Source organism: Oryx dammah, unplaced genomic scaffold (genome assembly GCF_014754425.2).
Source record: "Oryx dammah isolate SB20612 unplaced genomic scaffold, SCBI_Odam_1.1 HiC_scaffold_11, whole genome shotgun sequence".
In the NCBI taxonomy this organism is placed as follows: domain Eukaryota; kingdom Metazoa; phylum Chordata; class Mammalia; order Artiodactyla; family Bovidae; genus Oryx; species Oryx dammah.
In genome coordinates this window covers 15,093,627-15,117,652 of record NW_024070195.1, presented here as the reverse complement: position 1 = coordinate 15,117,652, position 24,026 = coordinate 15,093,627, and the positions used below count along the sequence as shown (strand labels likewise).

Sequence of the window (24,026 nt, the reverse complement as noted above, 5' to 3'; positions counted from 1 at the left end):
TGTGTGTTGTTTGGTTTTAGCAACTCTCTTAATCCTAATTTCCCCATCATTTGCTTTTCTTTTCAGTTGTTTTCCAAAATCATTTATACCTGCATCTAATCTGAAAGAGTCAATCTCAACATACTTCCCAGCTGCCCTTTCCCAATTCTGCTTCCTCGGTAGTATTTAGTCTATTTATCACCATATTGCTAAGTAACATGTCTTTATTGCTATCCTTACTTTTTAGTCTTAAATACTATGGACCGACCTTTTGCTATAGGACATGAGCTTTCACACCTCTCCCTCCCCGATTACTTGTATGTTCCCTACCTCCACTTCCTGATATGATGACATCATACACATGCTATTCAGCATCTGGCTGTGTAACAACTAGGGTTACATTTCCTTTCATGTATATTTACTTTTCCTGGAGTTAAAGTCATTTTTCTCACTTACTTAATCTTCAATGCATTTGCTAATTCAACCCCCAATTCCCTTCCACTTATCTAAGTCTTTGTTCAAGAAATTCATTCACATGAAGTAGGCTCTCCTTTTAATCTTCTTGAAGTCTTTCCCTCAGACTAAATGTTTAGTCTGGTTGTTCTCCAAGCTCTTCTGATTCATGGCTCTCTCTTTAACCATGGTCTTGGAGACTCTGCTTGCCTTTCATCTGTGTTGAGTCTTCTGTTTCCTTTATCTTACATCCTTTCTCAGTATACTCCTTTGTTTTGATGATGCCCAGAAATTCTCTAAAAGCTTTCTGAAAAAGAGGTATCTTGGAACCTGATTGATACTTTGGTGAGATATTAAGTTCTAGGATGGGCGGCATTTTACTTCAGAAGTGAGATGGCATCATTCGTTTTCCGGGTGCCATTAAAGTCTGAAGCCATTCTGATTACAGATCCTTTTAATGTGACTTGGATCATGTCTCTTGTCTTAGGATAGGCCTAGTCTTCATCCATACTGCTGGTCTCGGGGTGATGGCTTTCTGTTGGCAATTCATGTCCTATAGTCATAAGAAATATCCCTGACTTATTTCATTCATAATTTCATCCTTCTCTGTTTACTTATTTTGGAATTCCTATTATTTGAATGTTAGCCTGTTCTGGATTGGTTCTTTAATTTTCCTTTCTTTCCCTAGTAAATATGCTATCTCATTTCCTTTTGTTCTACTTTCTGGAGATTTCCTCTACTTTATTTTCTAACTCTCCTGAATTTTTCACTTTGTTACCATGCTTTTAATGTCCAAGAATTATTCTTGTTCTCTAAATCTTTACTTTTGGCAGTCTGATCTTGTTTGAGGAATATAATACCTTCTCTCATTTTTCTGAGAATATCAAAGTTTTTTTTTTTTTTTAAAGCTTCCTTCCTTCTGCATAGTCCTGTGTCTATTTTTTTTTTCCCTTTCTCTCATCCCACTTCTCTTTGTTTGCTTTGGCCCCATTCTTCATGTTAGTTGCGTTCCTCAGCTGTTTAGTTATCTTTGATTGCCTAAGCGTAAGGTACATGAACTGAACTGTGTCTTCCCCAAAATGCAGATGATGAAGTAAACTGGTTGTCTGGAATCAGGCTGCACTGTTTTCATTATAAATAATGATTACATTCTGATAGAACGTCCATATCCCCTAAACCCAAAACAACAACAACAACAACAAATCCAACCAATCATTTAATCTACAGAGCATGCGTGTTGTTGCAATTACATTTAAGTGCCATTTATAAACTGCTTCAGTGAATTCTCTTCCAGTTTCAGGTCATATTTTATGACTCTTAGAGCGGTCTCTTTCTCATTCTCTCTCAGACTTCTATAAGCCCAGTTTCTAGAAGTGCTGTGCTATCTTTGTTCTTGACTTGGTTTTCTCTGTTGGGTTTATACGAAGCATATTCACCAACCGTATGTTCAAGTATGTTTTCCTCATCAAAGAATCTACTTATCAAAGTTAGTGTTTTTATGAGACTTCTTCAGCAATTATGTAGTTAGTCTACACTTAATCTTTTATTCCATTCAGCAAGCATTCACGGTTGGTGCCTGCCATCTCTGAGGAAATGTCCAACTGTAGACAGGAAGTCAACAGAGTCAACAGGGGGCCAGTCAGGTGACACAAATCACTCTGCACACTGTTCCTTACCATGGGTGGCTTAAGGATATCTATACACTCTAAAAACATTAACATTTTTAGGAAAATTTGCTTTTTTTCTGGAAAGAATGCACATGTATGGATATATATGCACGTATATATGTGTAGTAAATATTATATATATATATTTATATATAACATCAAATTCTCAAAAAATGTTAAGACCCACTGACCTAGAATTAGAGACCTAGACTAACACTTTGACTTTTTTGACCCTAACTATAGTTTTAACTATATTTTTAAAACAGCAGATCCAATTTCCAAAGGGATCAAGAGACTTAAATTACGCCCCAGCACCATGTCTTTGGTCATTATGGGCACTCTGACTGCTGTGGTTACGTTATACTGGTGCGAGGTGCCAGCAGGGAGCCTCTTTCCATCTTCCAATCTGCCCCTGTATAATTCTGGCTGCTAATAGAAGATGAAATCAAATCAAGCTACTTCACAGTGGTCTTTAAATTCTCTAATGGAATAGGATTTCAGGTACCCGACAAATTATCCATTTGGATAGCCTTTCTAGACCCTTGAGGCACACTCTGCTTTTCATTTTAATAGCATCTGAATAAAGAGGGCTGCTCCCTGGGGGGTCCTGGAGCTCCTGGGCTCTCTAAGACTTAATATCAAGTTAGCTGGGAAGAGATCCATCAATTACTGAATCTTTCCATTAACTCTGTAATGTCCCTCGTGATCTCAATCATGTTTCTGTGCTTGATTCCAAGTAGAACCAACAGTAACTGGATTTTGCCATGGAATTTACATACAGAATTCCCCCTCCACCTTTTTATATTTGTTTGTCCTAAATTAATAAGTTAAAATGACTCAGAAAGTAGTTTGAGAGGATACCTTTTCATTTCAACGACAACAAAGTTCAAGAGGAAAGACAATAAAGGAATAAAAGATACATGGAAAATATTTATTATTCCAACAGTATGACTTTGACACTGAGTATACTCCAACAGAGCTGGTAAGTATAACAGTATTTCAGGAGAAATATCTCACTCATGACCTATGAATTCCCTCCAAATGTTAAAGATCCATGAATTTTCCTAGCTCCTCTTGACCCACACAAGTTTTTGAAATGCACAATTTTTAAGAATGAAAGTTCTACATGTGCTTATTTGCTGTGTAAATATACAGGCACATCAATGAAACGATTTTTCTGCCTTTCCAATTTTAGTTTCCCCTCTCTCACTGCACACTCAGTTTAAAGTGTCATGTTCAAGGGTGGGGAGGGATAAATTAGGAATTTGGGATTAACAGATATATACTACATTAAATAAAAAAACAGATGGACAACTAGGATTTGCTGCATATCACACATAACTATATTCAGTTTCCTTCAGGAACCTACAATGGAATATAATCTGAGAAAATACACAAATATACACATTCACAAAACTGAATCACTCTGCTGTACACCTAAAACATTATAAAGCAACTATGCTTCAATTAAAAGATGGGAAAAGTATCTTGTTTAAAACAATTGTACTCTAAGGATTAACAACTGGTAGAAAAAAATCTAAAGATTTAGAATCTATTAAAACTAAGAAATGAAAATTTGTTTCGATTACATCATTATGGCAGTTCAAGGTATCACAGAATTGAAAGTGTGAATTAAACCACTAAAATTTTTGAGTTTTCAAGGCCTTTTTTTTTTTTTCTTATCCCTGTCTATGATCCTATTAAATACTTGAGATTAAACATTCTTTTGCTAAAAATAGATAAGTATTCAGTGGAGAAAACCAGACTCCACCTTAAGCACATGATCACCAGCAAGGGACAGAAAGGCATTATGTGTCTCCGGATGTGATATGCTGAGAAGGATATAACATCATTTATTTACTTAAACAGGGCCAAATATGTGACATGAATCTAAACAGGAGGAAAATTCACACCCCAGTTGAGGGACATTCCATAAAATAACCGGCCATTATTCTTAAAAAGTGTCAACACACCATGAAATATAAAGAAAATCTGAGAAACTATCTTGATTAAACTATCTTGATTAAAGAGGACTAAAGAGCTTAAATGTAAGATTCTGAACTGAGTCTCATATCAGAAAAATGACAGTTATGAAGGACAATGTCGGGATCCTTGACAAAATTGGAATCTGAACTGTAGACTAGGGAAAGCACTGTATCACTGTTAAGCTTCCTGAATTTGATAACAATATTGTGATTAAGAAACTGTTTTTAGGAAATGCACACTAAATATTAACGGGCAAAGCAGCATAGTGTCAGTTTTGTGAGTGTGTGTGTGTGAGTGTGTGTGCATTTTCTCAGATTATATTCCATTGTAAGTTAGGGGGAAAAGCCAGTGTCTAAGTGTCTGTTTCTTGAGAAAAAGCAAATGTAGGGAAATTGGTCAGTCTGGGTAAAGGGTATACTGGAGGTATACAACTTTTCTATCAGTTTAAAATCATTTTTAAGAAATAAAAATTTTTAGAAATCACTGCTATGACAGGAAAACAACTTTGGAAGCCAACACTCTTTGGTCAAAATATTCTTAAATTATTTTGACTCTGTGGGATACATACTTATTTTACTGTTTATAAGAGTATGGAGCCAAGAGTCAGAAAAGAATGGGGTCTCAGACATGTCACTTATGTGTACGTGCATGCTCAGTCGTGTACTCTTTGTAACCCCGTGGACTGCAGTCCACCAGATTCCTCTGTCCATGGGATATTTCAGGCAAGAATAGTGGAGTGGTTTGTCATTTTCTTTTCCAGGGGATCTTCCTGACCCAGGGATTGAAACTGCATCTCCTCCACTGCCAGGTGGATTCTTTACCATTGAGCCATCAGGGAAGTCCATGGATGAGTTCATTTAACTTCTCTGAGTCTCACCTAACTCACCCCTAAAGTATGAAACAATACCTAAAAGTTTTGTTGGAGGAATAACATAGGACAAAGTACATGAAAAATACAGACTATATGATTCAGGCACATATTCATATTCAAACAATGGAAGGTTCTTTTCCCTGCCAATATATCTTCTAATCTTACATCCCACTTTGATAAAGGTATTTTATTATGAGTAGCAAAAATAAAGATAGTCCTTAATCATGAAATAAACATGATCCTAAGAGGCAGAAGTTAGAAAAGGGTGTCATAAAAAAAAAGTGTCATATTAAATTACCAAATATATTCTGTTGACCTAAATACACATTTAACATTAGCTCTAATACTTGGAACTACACATATAAATCCCTTGGAAGGTTATAAATATGGAGTTATTAATGAACCATAGTTATCACAGAAAAAATAATATAAGATCAAAAAATAGGAGGTTCTTTATCTTTAGAAGTTACTCCAAAGAGTCTACTCAGTTCTAAAATTATTAAGGTAATAAAAGTGAGTTCAAATTGAATATTACAATTTTAATAAATCAATTCATATAAAAGGCATAAAAGAATTACGTAGATCTTTCCAACTTTTCTGAAAGTTGTATGAATCAAAGCATGTAATCATCACTGAAAAAAAGTTAGACTAAAATATAATAAAGATGACTTTGCAAAGGATCGAGTTTATATTCTCTTTATTTAATACAAAATCACTCAGTCCTTCTCAACCTGAATACCCACAATTATTCAGCATCTGATAGAAAACTTATAACCACACACCTTCCCACTGATTTGGTAATTATAAATTCATAAAATAAGCAGGCTAAAAATAAATGCCAAAATGAAAGAAAAAATCTAAAAAAAATAAGAAACAAGCGAATTTTTTTCTAAGAAAGGTTAAAAAAAAAAAAACTTTCTATGAGGTCACCATAAAGTATGAACTCAGACTGCTATCACTAAACTCAAGGTTCTCAAATCATATCCGACTTTCACTGTCCTAAAATTGGGTTATCTTAGAAAACTTGAAATACTAAGGTTTTCAAGACAAACCATGGTTCTAAAGTATAGCCATCTCTAATTTTTTCTTACAATGCCTTGTATTTAACAGAAGAGTCATATGAAAGGGTTTCAGGTACCAACAAAAATCTGCTTTTTCTTATCTTTACCATCCTGAGCAAAACATGGCTCCATCCTAGAGTTACATTCTACATATGTCTAGTCCTGTGGGCTTGACTACATGAGAACTGATTTACATGATAATGGAATTAGTTCATTACCATCACATCAGGACTTTATAGAAAGTTAGGCAGTGCTCTGTGGCAGGCAGGCAGGCAAAAGGTCAGATTCAGAGTGCAGAAATCAAGGTGGGGCAGTGAAGATTCATGGAGGGAGGGCTGGGATTTTTTGAAGAATGATTCAGGCTGAGAGTAATCAGGAGCAATCACCTTAAAAAACAAACAAAAACCCCCCTATGGCAGTAAAGATGAACAGTGGTCTTACTGATGTTGCCTCTTTCTTAGTTTTGGAGGTGAGAAGCCTACAACCATGTCTCATGGGCTAAAATCAAGGTGTTGACAATGCTGTGTTCCTTCTGGAATATCTAAGGGAGAATCTGTTCCTGGCCTTTTCCAGTTTCTAGAGGCCATGTGCATCCCTTAGCTCATGGTCCTGTCCTTGATCTTCAAAGCATATTACTTGATCTCTGCTTCTGATCTTACATCTCCTCTTTGTAGGTTTAACCTTCTTGCTTTCCTCTTAGAAGAATTCTTGAGATTACACTGAGCCCACCCATTTCACATGCTTCTACTTACTCACATCTTAAAAGCCCTTTCTATTCTGTAAGGCAACACATTCACAGGTGTGAGGATTAGCCTGCAGACATTTTTGGGAGTCAATTATTCTCTCTACCACAGTTGGTCTTCCTGCCACCATTACAGGTCCCCACAAAAAACAATTATGTTTACTATTAGTAGTTTATAGTTAAGAAAAAGCCATTTAATTAACTGATTATACAAACAAAAAGTCATCAGATTTATAATAAAGGAAAAGGTGAAAGAATAGGGAAACGCAGAAAACATATTTAAGTGGATGATCTAGGAAACTAAAGCACCCAAAGTTTCTAAATATTGGTTTGAACGGTGGCCTTAAGACCAAATGATAGAGAATCAAAGACAATTAAGAGTTTCCAGGGGCCTTAGAGACCATTCAAGTTGCTTCTCCGTTTGTTAAATGAATACCATCTGTATTAAAACTCATACAAGGTAGGTGATTCCCAACCACCTATATGGATGAAAATCCAGCTCATACTTCTCACTGTTGCTATAGAGTCATCATAAAAGATTCTAAGTAATCTGCTGAAATCTATAAAAATAAAACTATTGTCAGGCTAAAAACTCTATCAAAAATGGAAGTAAAAAGAGATATGACATGTTCAGAAAAAAGAAACTTAAAAGACCCACTAGAGGAACCAAATGCAATTAACTGCTTAAGAAACCCAAAATACTCCTTCTGAAAAGATAAATCAAATGAAAAAGATCATGAGAAAAAGGGCTTGCCTTGAGGTATGATTGGAAATTGGTTTAGAATAAAATACAATGAACAATCTAGAGTATAAAAACTCTGGAAAAAACTTTTCCCTCTCCTCCCAAAGAAAAAAGTTAATTTGAAAATCAGAAACTGTGTAAATAATGTAATTATGGTATCAAGCAAGGTAAAAATATCAGAATTCCTTCCATTAAGGCAACTTGAGATTCTCTAAAATATTGAGCTGTTAAACTTTTACACCATACTCAGAAACAACAAAAAGTTTTTAAAACATTTAGAGAAAGTGACAAAGTTCTTGTCTATCTGCTTTATTTCTCCATTCTGCTTTTTTAAAGAATTCATAGGCAGCTAGATTTGGGAGAGCAGTTATAGGTCACTGTTCTTAAATCTGCATATGATTTAAGAACATTTCTTATTTGACATCTATTCCAAGTGGTCACCTCGCCCTGATCCGAAATACCTCCAGCAAAAATTCACTCCCTCAGCGAAAGCCACTGGGGACGTTTTCAGTGAAGCTACTTTCATCTGCCCCAAGGATAGCCCGGCAGCTGTCTCAGAAACAAGCACCTACACTCTTCAGAGCTGAGGAAGAAGCATTATCCCTAGGGTAAATGTACTAGAAACTGCACGTGAGTGAGTTATGAGTATTTTATGTTAACATAGATCTAAACACATTATCTCTATCTCTGGTTCCAAGATGTAAGACAAGCAAGCAGGTGATTTAATATTACAAGGTAATGTTTCAAACCAACATGAACATTCCAAAGCTAGTCTTGTCACCTAAAAATTATTTTTTTTTCAAGTCATAGGCCTCTTAAAACATAGACTTCATTAGAGTTTCATTATTTATTCTTCATCAAAATTTTCTTAAAGTCTGGAAATGATAGCTAAGAATTAAAGGACTTTTAAAACTTAAGTTACCTCTTCTAGTTAGACTAAGAACCTCAGCCACAATTTTTAAAATACTAATAGAATTACTTAAGATTAATGAAGACTAATAAAGGAAGACTCAATGAAATAGAAAATACAAACATGCAAATTTGACCTTTGGAAAGAACATTTGGGAAGTTTGATTTTAATGGAAATACAATATATTCAAGGCAACAACATATTTTCATTAAGAGGCATTCTAAAGACAGGATCAAGAGTGTTGTTTGAAAGTAACTGTTATTTTGTTTTTCTTTCAGTATGGGTTAGAGCCTATTTCTATCACTGATTTTTTAGATAAGGAAATGGGAAACAAATTAGGGGAAAATCTCCTATCTAAGTATTTGGTAGCCATGTTTTACTTTAGTGAAGTCTAGTTACTAAGGAGTTTCAAAAGTACCTACTTTACAGTAGACAATTGTTAACTTTTGATAAATTTAAGAAAACCAATGAGATTCAAGGCACAGGATACATCCTCTCTTTGATGGAAAGCCTCTAAAGTTTCATCACTAATAGTTAATTCCCTTTATTTAAGATTTTGAATTTTATAAAGATGAAAGTCTTTCAGGCTACAGTTTTCACCTAGAGCATAATTACAGAAATTTAGAGAAGTGCTGTGGATTGTATGTTGAAGTCATAACCCCTTAACCTCAGAACACAACCTTATTTGAAAAGGGGGTTACTGCAGATGTAAGCAGTTGAGATAAGAAGTGCAGTGGGTCCCAAACCTGTTCTGACTGGAGCCCTTACAGGAAGACAGCCAGTGAAGACAAGAGACACGTGGGGACATCACGTGACCATGAAGGCAGGTATAAGCAAAGGGAAGACAATCGGAAACCACCCAAAGCCAGCTAGAGGCAAGGAAGGATTCTCCTGTGTGGTCCAGAGAAGCAGGGGCCTGCCTCTGGGCGTTAGTGTCCAGAATTGTCAGACAATGAATTTCTGTTGTTTTAAAATGGAATGAGCTATTAATCCATAAAAGGACACGGAGAAACTTTAACTGCATACTACTAAGTGAAATAAGGCAATCTGAAAAGGCTACAATACCCTAGGATCCTGACTATATGACATAGTTGAAAAGGCAAAATTATGAAGACCAGTAGTACTGAGGGGCAGGGGAACAACAAAAAGGGAGAGCACAGAGGATTTGTACAGAAGATCCAACTATTCTGTACGAGACTATAATGGTAGTTACATGTCTTTACACATTTCCCCAAACCCATAGAATGTGGAGTGAAATGAAATGTAAGCTACTGACTTTGGGTGATAATGATGTAACCAACATACCACTCTGGCAAGCGATGCTGGTATCGGGGGAAGCTGCCTGTCTGTGTATGTGGCAGACTATAAGGGAACTCTGTGTCCCTTCTACTCAATTTTGCTTTGAATCTAAAACTGCTCTTAAAGACATAAAGTCATTAAAAAAAAAAAAAGGTTCTGCTATGCCACTGCTGGATGACTGAAGTCTAAAAATGTAAGGAAGATGCTAAGGGGTGACGTGTAAAAGATAGAACAAAATAAAAAACAGCTGAAAGCTGATTTTATGCAGAGTTCTGCTTCTGGCTAAGGCAAACCAGCTTGTATCAGATCAGTGATCTTGGCAACAACAGTTAGAAAAGGTGAATAAAATTTATAATATGTACTGTTTCAACATCAAAAAGCTATCAAGGGAGTGAGAACCTGAGAAATTAAGATCCTAGAGAAAAGCTCAATATTTGAATCTACTTTTTTCCCCTCTGGCTATTTAGCAATTTGTAAGCAGTGGATGGGAGCCTGAGAAGCCAAGTAAAAGTGAAGAGACCGAGTGACTATGCAGAACCTTAAGGGTTTTCATGAGCTTGCAGAGACAAAAATTAAAAGTTGAAAACCTCCCATAAAGAAAAGGCTCTGCTAACCACCACAGAATTTTGGTTTGCTCAGGCTTTTTACCAGTTCACAAGAGTTGATTATGTGTTTTTCTTTCCAATTTCATGTTGAGTGATATCACATTGGTGATTTGAAATTGGCAACAGTGAAAGTATTTACACTATGGAAATTGGCGAAAGCTACAAGTCAGAACCCATCCCACTGAATGTCAGCTGTTAAATACCAACACGCCACTGTCCACCTTCAAAAAGTTAGGGCAAGCTAGAAATAACCCAATCCTCAGAAAGACTGAAAAACAGTTTCAAAAATCAATCTCAGATCAGTTGCAATAATTAGTCCTTACCTTAGAGTCTAACAAAACCAAAGTCCTCCCAGAGGAAGATATATTACAGTCTAGAACCCACAGCTGTTCTTTTTTTTTAATTAATAGACAAAGGTAATCACAGAATGAAAATGATCATATATATGGAAAGAGAAGACAAGTCATCAAACTCAAGGGAAAAAAGTCAATACAAATTGACATTAGATTCAGATATTAGAGAATTCAGTATGAGCTTTAAGGTAACTAATTAAACACAAAAATACAGAGGAAAGTATGGGGAACTTCACCAGAACACTAGAATCTATAAAAAAAGAATAATATTGTAACTCTAGAAGTAAAAAAATAGATTAATTAAAGTTAGAAATTCCTTAGGTGGATTTGAGGACAGATTAAAAATAGATGAGTAAAGCAATGGTAGACTAGGATCAGTTCAGTTCAGTGCTCAGTTGTGTCTGACTCTTTGTGACCCCATGGACTGCAGCATGCCAGGCTTCCCTGTCCATCACCAACTTTTGGAGTTTACTCAAACTCATGTCCATCACGTCAGTGATGCCATCCAACCATCTCATCCTCTGTCGTCCCCTTCTTCTGCCCTCAATCTTTCCCAGCATGAGGGTCTTTTCCAATGAGTCAGTTCTTGGCATCAGATGGCCAAATCACTGGAGTTTCAGCTTCAGCATCAGTCCTTCCAATGAACACCCAGGACTGGTCTCCTTTAGGATGGACTGGTTGGATCTCCTTGCAGTCCAAGGGACTCTCAAGAGTCTTCTCCAAGACTACAATTTTAATGTACACACAAATCATTTGGAGAGGAAAACTGAATGGGGAGGTCTGGGGTGGGGTGGGGCTTCAGAGTCTGCATTTCTAGTAGCCCCATGGGTGGACAGCAGCTTTACTTCTGTAGGGACCAAACATGTCACTGCTGCTGTTCACCTCGCTCCTCGATACCGCAAACAGCAAGAAACCAGAAAAGAGATGAAGAGAAAACATCTAGAAACACACTTTTCTGCATATATTTCATAGCTCAAAATATTTTTTTGTATTAAAGAAGTTTAAAAAAGAATTAGACTATTTAAGGACAATAGAACAGCAGTTGCCAGGAGCTGGGGATGGAGAGAGTAGCTGACTACAAAAAAGTAAAAGGGAATTTGAGGGGAGCTGATGGCACTGTTCCATATTTTGATGGTAGGTGCAGTTACACTAGTGAATGCATTTATCAAAATTCGAAAAACCACATGCTGGAAAGAGGTAATTTTGTTGTATGCATATTATATGTCAATAAAATTTGTAATTTAGATATAAAAAGCAAGGAACTCATTTGATTTTTTATGTTTATGAAAAATTAATGGTAGCACACAATTTGTTTTAGTTATCAGAAACAAAGCAGAAAATTTTCATTGAAAATAATCTACTTCCTCTTAAGGCTTACTAATATTTTTTCATCTTGAGCCAATGAATTTAACTGAAATTGGCTATTGTGTGAGAAATTGTGTGAGGCTATTAATTTCTGGGGCATTCTGGGAAACAGTTTGCCTTTCCTGGATCTCAAACTCTTTCACATATATTTCACGTCATCTTATTCTAATATATCAATGAACATGTAAGAATGAAATTGAGGTTCATTGTGAAAGCAATACCACATCTGAAATAGAGAGACAGCATCAAATCTATCTCATGGAAAGGGAAGAAAACCAGGGGACTCCCCAGTAAGCAACAAATTATGAAAAGCACCTCTTATGAAGTAAGTAAGCCTCTTTCACTCACAGATGTTTAAATTTTGCCTTATTTTCAAACATTCAAGGACTTATCTTGTAAATACAGTTAGTACTAAATATAAGTTTAAAAAAATTTTTCCCAGTGTTATCTGATCCTCATTCCCCAAGAGGGGAAAAAAAAAAAGTAACATTTTAGTCGCCTAAGATCATTTAGTGTACTAAGGTCTCCCTGCCCCTGACCCCAACTGGGAACAAACACTCCATAATTTGTAACTTAAGGGTCATACCATGAGTTGGTTGCATGAAGGTAGGCAACACAGCTGCATTGTTATAGCTACTGGCTAAATGCAATATCTTACAAGAAAAGTGTCTTACCACTTGTGCTGGAACTTGTTCCATTTTTGCAGCAGGAGTTCCTGGTCTTGGGTAAAACTGGTTAATAAAGAGACTTGGAAATTTGTACTCTTCAACAAGTTTTACTGTTTCTTGAAAATCTTGGTCTGTTTCTCCAGGAAAACCACAGATAATATCTGTAGCAATAGTTATTCCAGGAACTCTAGAAAATAATGAGACAAAAAATGTACAAAGTTAAATGCAATCCATAATTATTCTACTTCCTTGACATTTCAAACCCCATTATTCCTTTAAAAATTAAATTTTATTTTTAGGAAAGAGACATTTGCAAAGAGTTTTAAAATGCCCTAAATAGTTAAAGTTTATGAAAAACATGGCTCCCTACCATTCCCCAAAAGTACCTATTTTTTAAAAATAATTCAGATGTTTGTCTTTTCTTTTACATTTTAGTACTGATGCTTATTCTGCTATTTCTAGATTTACTGATTGTTAGGCAGCATTTGACGACTTCAACAAGGATTTAGCTCTTTAAACTACTTTATCCTTCTCCTCCCAACATAATCAGTGCTCAACTTTTAGTTAAATTAACAGTATTAATGGTATTTCCATTGGTATAATTGCTAAGATACTGTTCACTCTACACTCAACTGGTATGCTATCAATAGGGTTTCTTTTGCACATTTAATTTTTTGTAGCATTAATAACTGCCTGATTTTTTAAAAAATGTTTACTATTCTATGTACTTAATTAAATGTTTTCCAGATCCATTAGTTTTGTCAAAATCCAATATTATTTTCTAAATTTTCAGAGTACCATATAATTCACCGGTTCCATTTTTCTCTCTGGAAATGCCATTCCTAACTTTCTTCAAGTATGAGTTGCTTTCATAATGGACCAACTCTCATTCTTGAATATGATTCCTTGGTCTTTTCTTCAATCACCTTTTTTCCCTGGATCCTATGTCATCCTAATTCTTGAGTATTCTGTTCTCCTTAATTCTGCTGGAGTATTCTTTCAAAAGCTTCATTAAAAAGAGTGGCAGGGAAATTTTGTTGTTATTGTCTTAACATCTCTGAACATCGTAATCCACACAACTGACCAATAGTGTGGCTATGCACAGTACTCCAAAATAAAAAGTATTAGCCATCAGAATGTGGTGTTGTTCCTTTTTTTTTTTTTTTTACTAGGCAAGGATGCTGATGAGATTTCCAGACTGACTCTGATGCAAACTTTTTACATGTGGCCCCCTAACTTTCTGTAAGTTTTTAGGGTGTTAATTTTTTTTGAAAGTTTTAAAAATTTCACGTTAGCATCTTGGCAGTCATTTCTCTTTGGCTATTGAGTTTCTCCATAAGTATGCTACAATATTGTGTTAAAGAATGACAATTCATTTTTTAAAATGTTTCTTGCTTTCTGCTTAGTCTCACCCAGCTATTCATTTGGCTGAACTTTAATTAGTAAAAGTTCCAAGGTCTGGAACTTGTCTATGTGCTGCTAAACAGAAAAAGAGACAAAATGCACAGAGAAGAATGAAACAGCATATTTGGAAAAAATTTTTTAAATTTTTATTGTGATATAAAAATATTTTTTCTTTTAAAGGTAATTATCAAAATTATTTTAAAATTTCATAAAAAACCTATGCTTTAATAGTAACGTTTAAATAAAAAGAGCTTTTCTAGACTTACTAAAGCATGTGAAATAAAACTATGTCAATAACTTCAATTAGCAATTTTTTTTTACAGTTGACATAAAACTACTTCTGAACAAAAGAAATCCACAACTAAAAATAAAAGTAATAGATCACAGCAGAAATGACAGAGACGAGTCCATCTCCCCTAGGAAATTAGAGGGAAAAAAATCTGAGAAATTGCCTGTGAAACACTGCAGTGACAAAGACAATTGGCTACTGTACTAGGCTATGGATTGGAATGAACTTGGCATTGGACTGTGGGGCATTCCCAAAGGAAAGTACCTACTGCTCCACCCCCTCACCCAGCATCCTTCTTGATCCCATGTAACTGGGTTCAGCATGATGCAACACCTGCTTACTTTGGCCTTCAAGTCCAGAGCAAAAAAGAAAAGACAAACCTTTACAGTAGTCATCATAAATGTTAAGGAAGAGGGTGTTCAATGCATAAATACATTTCATCATCTACAAAACAGCTGACCAATAACAGAGGTGAAGGTAGCACACTATGAGTTAGTGAAAGACCTCAGTTAGAATTTAAAAACAAATGCAATTTAGGTTTCAAAGTATATAACAATATTAACTGACTACCCATAAAGTGTCTCAAACTAGAGACTACACCTTAATGTTGAAACTCATCTATACATTGATTTTGTATATGCAAATCATTCTACTTCAATTCAGTTCAGTTCAGTCGCTCAGTTGTGTCTGACTCTTTGCGACCCCATGAATAGCAGCACGTCAGACCTCCCTGTCCATCACCATCTCCCAGAGTTCAACTGGGCTCCTTAGGTGAACCAAATTAAAAAATCTCATATTTACACTGTTAATTGCCTAGTAAATAATTCTCTTCAGTACATGAGAAAAATCAAACAAGTTTGAAGTGGATCAAATTCTAAATTAATTGCATATGATTTCAGAGTCTGTGAGGAAATTTTAACGGGCGTAAAACAGAATACTAATGCAAATATTTAATGCTAATTGTGAGTAAATGCTGCTTTTTGAGACAGTATAAGTTTTCAAAATACTAATATTTTTAAATGACCATTTCTACAAATTTATTGAAACTGTGAGTCTAATAAATATAATTACTAGCTGTTAAGGCTTTTTAAAATCTAGAAGACCTTCTGTATTTACATTTTCATAGTAGTATTAATTCTGAAAGAATGATGAAAATGTTCAATTAGCTTAAATAAGAGAAATTTTGATGCATTTTCCCTGACTTACACTAGTTATTTACTTGCAAAAAGGTTCATTAAATAACTTGGGAATGGAATTAATGAGAACATTTCCAACTATGCCTCTGCTCTAATCTTATGATTAGTTCTGAGAAATCAGTCAGGGACATGTGAAGAGAATACTACCTATGTAGTAGGTAGGCCAGCATTTAAGAAAACTCCAAATATTTTAAAATACTTTTTAGACTGACTAAAAATATGTACAAATATACACTCCATACTGTATCTGAAATGATACAAAAAATGTGGTGCTTTAATTCACTTCAATATTTTCACTTGCAATTTGGTGTTTTATTGGCAAAAGTATAAGAAGGATGATTTTTTATCATTCTTTAGGACTCAATAAATTATGAGCTTCAAATTGCACATGTGAAAAAAGTAAGACTAACACACATGCTATCTCAAAGTGGTAAAAATGATCAGAAAAAGGATCAGACCTATTAAAATTATCAGGTGTAAACAAAACACATGCTTAAAGGAATTATTTTTTAGTCTTATGGAAATTAATTTTAGGACAATCAGTCTACACTTTCAGGAAACGCTAAATTAGAAGTAGAAAGAGAAAAAACAATCTTGAATGAAAATAAAAATATAACCTTTCTAAATATATGGGATGTAGCTAAAGGAGTGCTAAGAAATGAATTAATAAATTTAAATGTCTGTGTTAGAAAGAGGTAAACAATAATCTAACCTTCCATCTTAAGAAGTTTAAAAAGGAGCAAATCAAGTCCAAAGTAAGACAAATAAACTAATAAAGGTAAAAGAAGGAAACAAAAAAATAGAAAATAGAGAAAAAACAACCAAAGTAGGGTGTATCTTTAAAAATAATAAAATTACTAAACTAGTAGTAGACTGAGAGGATAAAACACAAATAACCAACTTCAGGCATGATGAAGGAGAAGCACTATAGATGCTATCAATATTCAAAGGATACTAAGGGAATATTATAAGCAATTTTGGGTCAATAAACTAAAAACACTTAGATGAAATGGGCAAATTCTTTGAAAGATGTAAGTTATAAAAATGGACCGAAAAAGACAGGAAAATCTGGATAGCTGTTTATCTATTACAAAAACCCAACTTGTAATTTAAAATATTGTCAAAGAAAACAACACAAAACAACCCAGTCTAGACGATTTTATATTTAAGAGGAAATACAACCAATTCTACAGAGATTATTTCTCTTTTTTTTTTGGCTAGTTGGCATGCCATATCTTAGTTTCCTGACCAGGGATCAATCCTGGAGCCATGGCAGTGAGAGCATTGAATTCTAACCACTGGATAAGCAGGAATTCCTAGACATGATTTCAAAAACAGATGAGAAATAAACTCATTTTACAAGTTCAGCAAAAGTGGTCTATATGAAAAAACAGAGAAAGAGATGGAAATATTAATATTTTCAGACCAATAATCCTCATGAACTCAAGACAAAAATCTTCAACAAAATATAAACAAACCGAGTACTGAAATACATTAAAAACATTCTATATCATGACTATGTTTTTAATCAGAAATGCAAGGGTTGGCATGACATGCAAATATTAATGAAATAAGCCATATGAAAAGAAAAATGGATAAAAACCCCATGGTGATCTTAGTACTTGCAGAGAATTCAGTTTACAAAACCAACCCTGATTCATGATAAAAATTCTCAGCATAGTAAGAACAGAAGGAAGCTACTGCAGTCTGATAAAAGGTCTAGAGCTATGATCATATTTATTGGTAGAATACTAAATGCTGTTCCATTAAGAACAGCAACAAGGTAAAGAATGCTGTTCTTCAATTCAGCATTTTAGTGGAGCAGAACATATATTCAGGGCAGGAAAGCAAGAGAAAGAAATTAAAAGCATATAGATTGAAAAGAAAAAGTTTTTTGGGGGGCAAGTGACATAATCTCATATATAGAAAATTTAAGGAATCAAAAGAATCCACTAGAAAAAATGAGTCCACTAATGCTAAAGATCAACATACAGAAATCAATTGTATTTTTATATATTAAATGAAAAATGAGAAAATTAAATCAAGAAAAGAATTTCATTCACATTAGCATAAAAATACTTAAGAAAACATTTGAGTATAAAAACAGATAACTTAAAGAGAGTTTCTTAAAATTTGCTGGATTATTAAAGAATAGCTAAATAAACTGAAAAATATCATTTTCATGGATTGGAAGATTTTACTGTTGTTGAGATGGGTGGTCTCTTCAAATTGATGCAAGATTCAATGCAACCACCATCAAAATATTTCAGCATGTTTTCCTATAGAAAACATCAGTAAGCTGATTCTAAAATTTAAATGAAAATGCAAAGGACCTAAGATAGCTGAAACAATTTTGAAAAGGAACAAAGTTAGTGGAATGCATAAACCCAGCTTCAGTTCAGTTCTGTTGCTCAGTTGTGTCTGACTCTTTGCGACCACATGAATCATAGCACGCCAGGCTCCCTGTCCATCACCAGCTCCTGCAGTCTACCCAAATTCATGTCCATCGAGTCAGTGATGCCATCCAGCCATCTCATCTTCTGTTTTCCCCTTCTCCTCCTGCCCTCAATCCCTCCCAGCATCAGGGTCTTTTCCAAGGAGTCAACTCTTCGCATGAGGTGGTCAAAGTACTGGAGTTTCAGCTTCAACATCAGTCCTTCCAATGAACACCCAGGACTGATCTCCTTTAGAATGGACTGGTTGGATCTCCTTGCAGTCCAAGGGACTCTCAAGAGTCTTCTCCAACACCATAGTTCAAAAGCATCAATTCTTCAGTGCTCAGCTTTCTTTACAGTCCAATTCTCACATCCATACATGACCACAGGAAAAACCATAGCCTTGACTAGACGGACCTTTGTTGGCAAAGTAATGTCTCTGCTTTTCAATATGCTATCTAGGTTGGTCATAACTTTCCTTCCAAGAAGTAAGCATCTTTTAATTTCATGGCTGCAATCACCATCTGCAGTGATTTTGGAGCCAAAAAAATAAAGTCTGACACTGTTTCCACTGTTTCCCCATCTATTTGCCATGAAGTGATGGGACCGGGATGCCATGATCTTAGTTTTCTGAATGTTGAGCTTTAAGCCAACTTTTTCACTCTACTCTTTCACTTTCAACAAGAAGCTTTTTAGTTCCTCTTCACTTTCTGCCATAAGGGTGAAACCCAACTTAAAGACCTACAACAAAAGCTACAGTAATCAAGACAGCATGGTAGCAGTATAAGAAGAGACCAGCGAGAGAAACAACACAGAGAGTCCAAAAATGCACCTATAAATTTATAGTTCATTTTCAACAAAACAGCCAAGGAAATTCAACAAGGGCAAGAGACAGTGTTTTCAGTAAATGGTGCTGGAGCAATTACATACCGTGTGCCAAAAAAGAGAAAAAAAAGAACTTATTAGACCCTTATCTTGTATTATACATAAAAAGTACTTCTATATGAATCATAGATATAAATCTAAGAGCTAGAATTATTAAATTCCAGAAGAAACTTTGAGACTTGACTAAGGCAAAGATCTATTAGCTATAACACCAATACCAAAAGCACAATCTATGAAAAAAAATTGGACAAACTGATAAATTGGGCTTACTGAAAAACATACTGTTAAGAAAACAAAAAGAGAAGATACAGACTGGGAACAGCTTTACAAATCATATATCTGATAAAAAGATTTGTATAGTTTGTACACAAACTATATTAAGAACTCTTTTGGCTCATCAACACAGGAAGACAACACAATTGTACACTGGGCAAAGGATTTTTAGCACTTCACTAAAGAAGATATACAGACAGTATAAAAAAGTGCATAAAAAATTGTCCAACATCATTAGTAATCTGGAAAACCCCAGGTGAAACCGTGTAAGATGCCACATACTCAGGAGAGTGGCTATACTGAAAAAACACTGGAAAACATCAGTGTACATATTGAGAAACTGAAACCTCTATCCCATTGCAGGTGGGAATTTAAAATGGCACACTTTGGAAAATGGTTTGGCAATTGTTTAAAAATTTAAAAACACACTTAGTGTTACTGATAAAGTCTATTTCTAGTTATGCACCAAGAGAAATTAAAACATATGTCCACACAAAGACTTGTATGTAGATTTTTACAGTAGCTTTCTTCATAATGGTTCCAACCTGGAAACAGTCCAAATGTCTATCAGCTGGTGAATGAATAAACAAATGGATATTGATACAATGGAAATTTACAAATAAAAGGGAACCAACTAATGACAGATGCACCAACATGGATGAACCTTGAAAACATTCCTAAATAAAAGAAGGGAGACACAAAGGATCACTTACTGTTTTCCACTTGGGTGAAATTTCTATAAGAAGCAAAACTATAGAGACACAAAACAGATCAGTGATTGCCTGGGGCGGGGAGCAGGGATTCACTCCAAGTAGTCATTAAGAGAATCTTTGTCATAACGAAAGCATTCTAAAACTGAGTTGTGATGACGGTTGCACAAATGTATACGTTTACTAAAAATCTTCAAACACACACTTATGTAGGGTGCATACTGGATGGCGTCCGAATTATACCCACAACAAACCTCTTAAAAGTGAAAAAACAACACCCAAACAAAAATTATCTGTCTGAAGATAGTTACGGAATTCTCCATACTATACTTTATTCTAAGAAGTCCTTAGCCAAGTGTTAAATACGGTCAAATAGGGCAGAAAAGGCAAAGATAATAAAAGGTAAAGTTAAAGTTGAAAGGAAGTTATGTTCAGAGCCTGCTTTCATGATGGACTAGAAGGAAGAAAACTTGCACTTATTTCCCAACTACTGATTTATGACAACAAGGAGTCATTTTCTTCATACTAAAAGAGGAAATTTAGGGAGAAACAGTATGACATCTTCAAAGAAAGTTAAAAAATTTTTTCAGCAGCTTTAAATTTATTTTCGTAAGTTTGCAAAAAAGTTCTCAAAGGACCTGGACTGAAAACAGAAAAACCCCTGACATATTTAGCTAAGGGCTGAAAAGCCAAAATGGGTCACTAGGACAAAGAAAGACTAGAAGGCTTGGGAATCCATTCCTAATCTTTTAACATGGGTGACTAGGAGAAAAATCTCCCCTGAGGGGCTCTGCTACTAACTAGCTGCAAGCTTTGGGGCAAGTTACTTATTTAGTACCAGGATGCTTCAGTTTCCTTCTTTATAAAATGAGGATAGCGAAAGTATTCACAGATACGAGGATTAATGAGTTAGTACATATACTAGCTGCTTAGGATGGTGCATGCTAGTACCATACAACATACTACCTGACATGTTTTAACCAGTATTATTCTAATCCTGTCAGAGAGATGTTAACAGTAACCATCATTTATCATATGGATACTAAGTAACAGGCAATATGTGAACTTAAATATCTTGTTTAATATAACCTCCATGTAAGGTAGAGTCTACTTAGTCCCTATGAGAAGGAAAGTAAGATTAGCGAAATAAAATTCTGAAAGGTAGAAGAAATTGCCAGTAGTCACAGAATCACTAAATGGTAGGACTTCCCTGGTAGCTCAGCTGGTAAAGAATCTGCCTGCAATGAGGGAGACCTAGGTTCAATCCCTGGGCTGGGAAGATCCCCTAGAGAAGGGAAAGGCTACCCACTCCAGTATGAGAAGGGAACAACTACCCACTCCACTATATGGCAAAGGAAGGGTCAGTCTTATCACTTACCTGTGTCACTTAGGTATGGATCACACTTACGTACATATTTGAGCAAACCTTGCCAAACAGAAAATCGTGTACAGAACTGCTGGTTAAGTTACATTCTAAGTAGAAACTTGGCTCAGATATTTTAAGTTCTACTTATTTAATTTTATTTTTAGTTATCAACTTCTGTGGACCAGTTTTTATTTGTGCAACAGGTTTTAACATAATTAACTTACAGAAACAAACTCAGTGCTCTTATAATTCCTGTGTTAGATATTTTTGGACTTTTGTCAGGTTGCGCTGAGGCCAGAAATTGCTAGTATTAAGAGTATTTTTGAATTTCTTATACTTTACACATCAGTTCACTTGCTCAGTCGTGTCTGACTTTTTGCGACCCCATGGACTGCAGCACGCCAGGCCTCCCTGTCCATCATTAACTCCCAGAGTTTACTCAAGCTCATGTTCATTGAGTCGGTGATGCCATTCAACCATTTCATCCTCGGTCGTCACCTTCCTCCTGCCTTCAATCTTTCCCAGCATCAGGGTCTTTTCAAATGAGCCAGTTCTTGGCATCAGGTGGCCCAAGTATTGGAGTTTCAGCTTCAACATCAGTCCTTCCAATGAACACCCAGGACTCATCTCCTTTAGGATGGACTGGTTGGATCTCCTTGCAATCCAAGGGACTCTCAAGAGTCTTCTCCAACACCACAGTTCAAAAACATCAATTCTTCGGTACTCAGCTTTCTTTATAATCCAACTCTCACATCCATACAGGACTACTGGAAAAACCATAGCCTTGACTAGACGGACCTTTGTTGGCAAAGTAATATCTCTGTTTTTTAATATGCTGTCTAGGTTGGTCATAACTTTTCTTCCAACTTTACACATATTCATACATATTTATACTTTAATCACATCACCATGTCAGTATCTTCTAATTTTTTCTGTGATGAAGAGTATCAAACTAATCACGGCATGTCAATTTTTAATGTCTTTTATATTCTCATGATATACTACTGCTATAATTTTTTACTAACACTTACCCACACTATCCTGATAGCTCAGTTGGTAAAGAATCCACCTGCAATGATGGATTGATTCCTGGGTTGGGAAGATCCACTGGAGAAGGGATAGGTTACCCACTCTAGTACTCTTGGGCTTCCCTTGTGGCTCAGCTGGTAAAGAATTTGCCCTCAATGCAGGAGACCTGGGTTTGATCCTTGGGTTGGGAAGATCCCCTGGAGAAGGGAAAGGCTATCCATTCCAGTATTCTGGCCTGGAGAACTCCATGGACTGTATAGTCTATGGGGTCGCAAAGAGTTGGACACGACTGAGCTCCTTTCACTTTCGCTACCCATACTATCAGATACAGAAAACATGAGCAGAAGTAGGGGCTGTAAGTGTAGCAGAAGGAGGCGAGTCCACGTTCAAGGGAGCTGGCATGGTCTTGTTCCCCATTTCTGTTAGTCTCTTAAGGAACACAAAAGCAACCTGGCATCTATTAAGCACATACTGTACAACAGCTGCTATTATAAATGCTCTGTTTTGTGAAAGAGGGACCCGAGGCTCAGAAAACTAAGATAATCTGTGATTGAGTAGCTAGAAACTAGGGCTAGAAACCCCAATCTGTTTGGATTTAAAATCTGATTTCTTTCTAGGGATATTATTACTGCTTCCTTTCTCGGAACCATCTGTTAATAGGAATAATTATATCTACCTATTTCTTGATGAGTGATGATAAAGATAAAAAAGTATGTATTATCAGGTAACCACTTAGGCTTTAAATGCCTCTATAATCACCAGAGAAGAGCAGTGGAAAGAGCACTGATCAGGCTGAAATGTTTGGGTTTATTAAACACCCTCTGTTAGAAAAAGCTTGTAAAATTTTTCCTCACGAAAGGACACTGATCAAAACAATCAAATTCATCAAAGTTCATGTTCTACTACCTTAATGAGATCACATTTACACAGATGACATTCTCTGAGGATAAAATTACACATAAATGGTAAAAACACAAGTTTAGAAAAACTTCAACCCTATTTTTTAAGAACCTGAATACAGTAAGAACATAAATGTATTCCTACAAATAAATAGCTGTGATCTTTTTCAAAACAGAATATATAAAATTCCTGACCTTCAGAGAGCAGTTTAATCCACTTGTTTGAAGAAATTACTTTCAATAGTAGCCAAAATCTACATGCTAATATATAATTCACATAGTAATTTTAAGTGATATTTATAATCAGGGATAGACTTTCAAGGTCTCTCTCTGAGAAAGAGCAGCTAGTAGTAATTAGTTTTTAAAATTACTCCTCTTTGAAAGTAATAAAATCTTTTGATAAGCTTAAAAAAATTCAGATGTTTACTGTTTAAATTTGGTACAATTTTACTTTTTTGAAGTAAAAAAGTAATATACATGAGACAAGTAAAGGAAGATGGATAAAGTGACAGATGATCTGTTAAAGATTTGCAAATTTCTAGAAATTCTCAAGAAATCAGGATTTAAAATGGATTAAAATTTTTAAATCAGGATTTAAAAAGAAATGGGTTGGCAGAGGGATGGCACGGGAGGTTGGGGTTAGCAGATGTAAGCTTTTATATAAAGAGAGAGAACGGATAAACGACAAGGTCCTACTGGATAGCACAGAGAACTATATTCAATATCTATGATAAACCACAATGGAAAAGAATATTTATAAAAAAGAAAGTATATATGTATAACTGAATCACTTTGCTATACAGCATAAATTAACAACATTGTAAATCAACTATAATTCA

The 24,026-nt window shown here is 35.3% G+C and overlaps 1 protein-coding gene across 4 annotated transcripts in view; it reads right to left on the bottom strand.

Moving 5' to 3' along the window:
* CDKAL1 (CDK5 regulatory subunit associated protein 1 like 1) overlaps positions 1-24,026 on the bottom strand; it is a 614,486-nt gene that overhangs the window by 130,422 nt on the left and 460,038 nt on the right. For all 4 annotated transcript variants that reach the window (XM_040249901.1, XM_040249902.1, XM_040249903.1 and 1 more), the window contains one exon: positions 12,708-12,888. In XM_040249901.1, coding sequence (XP_040105835.1) covers positions 12,708-12,888 — 181 coding nt within the window. The remainder of the gene's footprint in view (positions 1-12,707; positions 12,889-24,026) is intronic.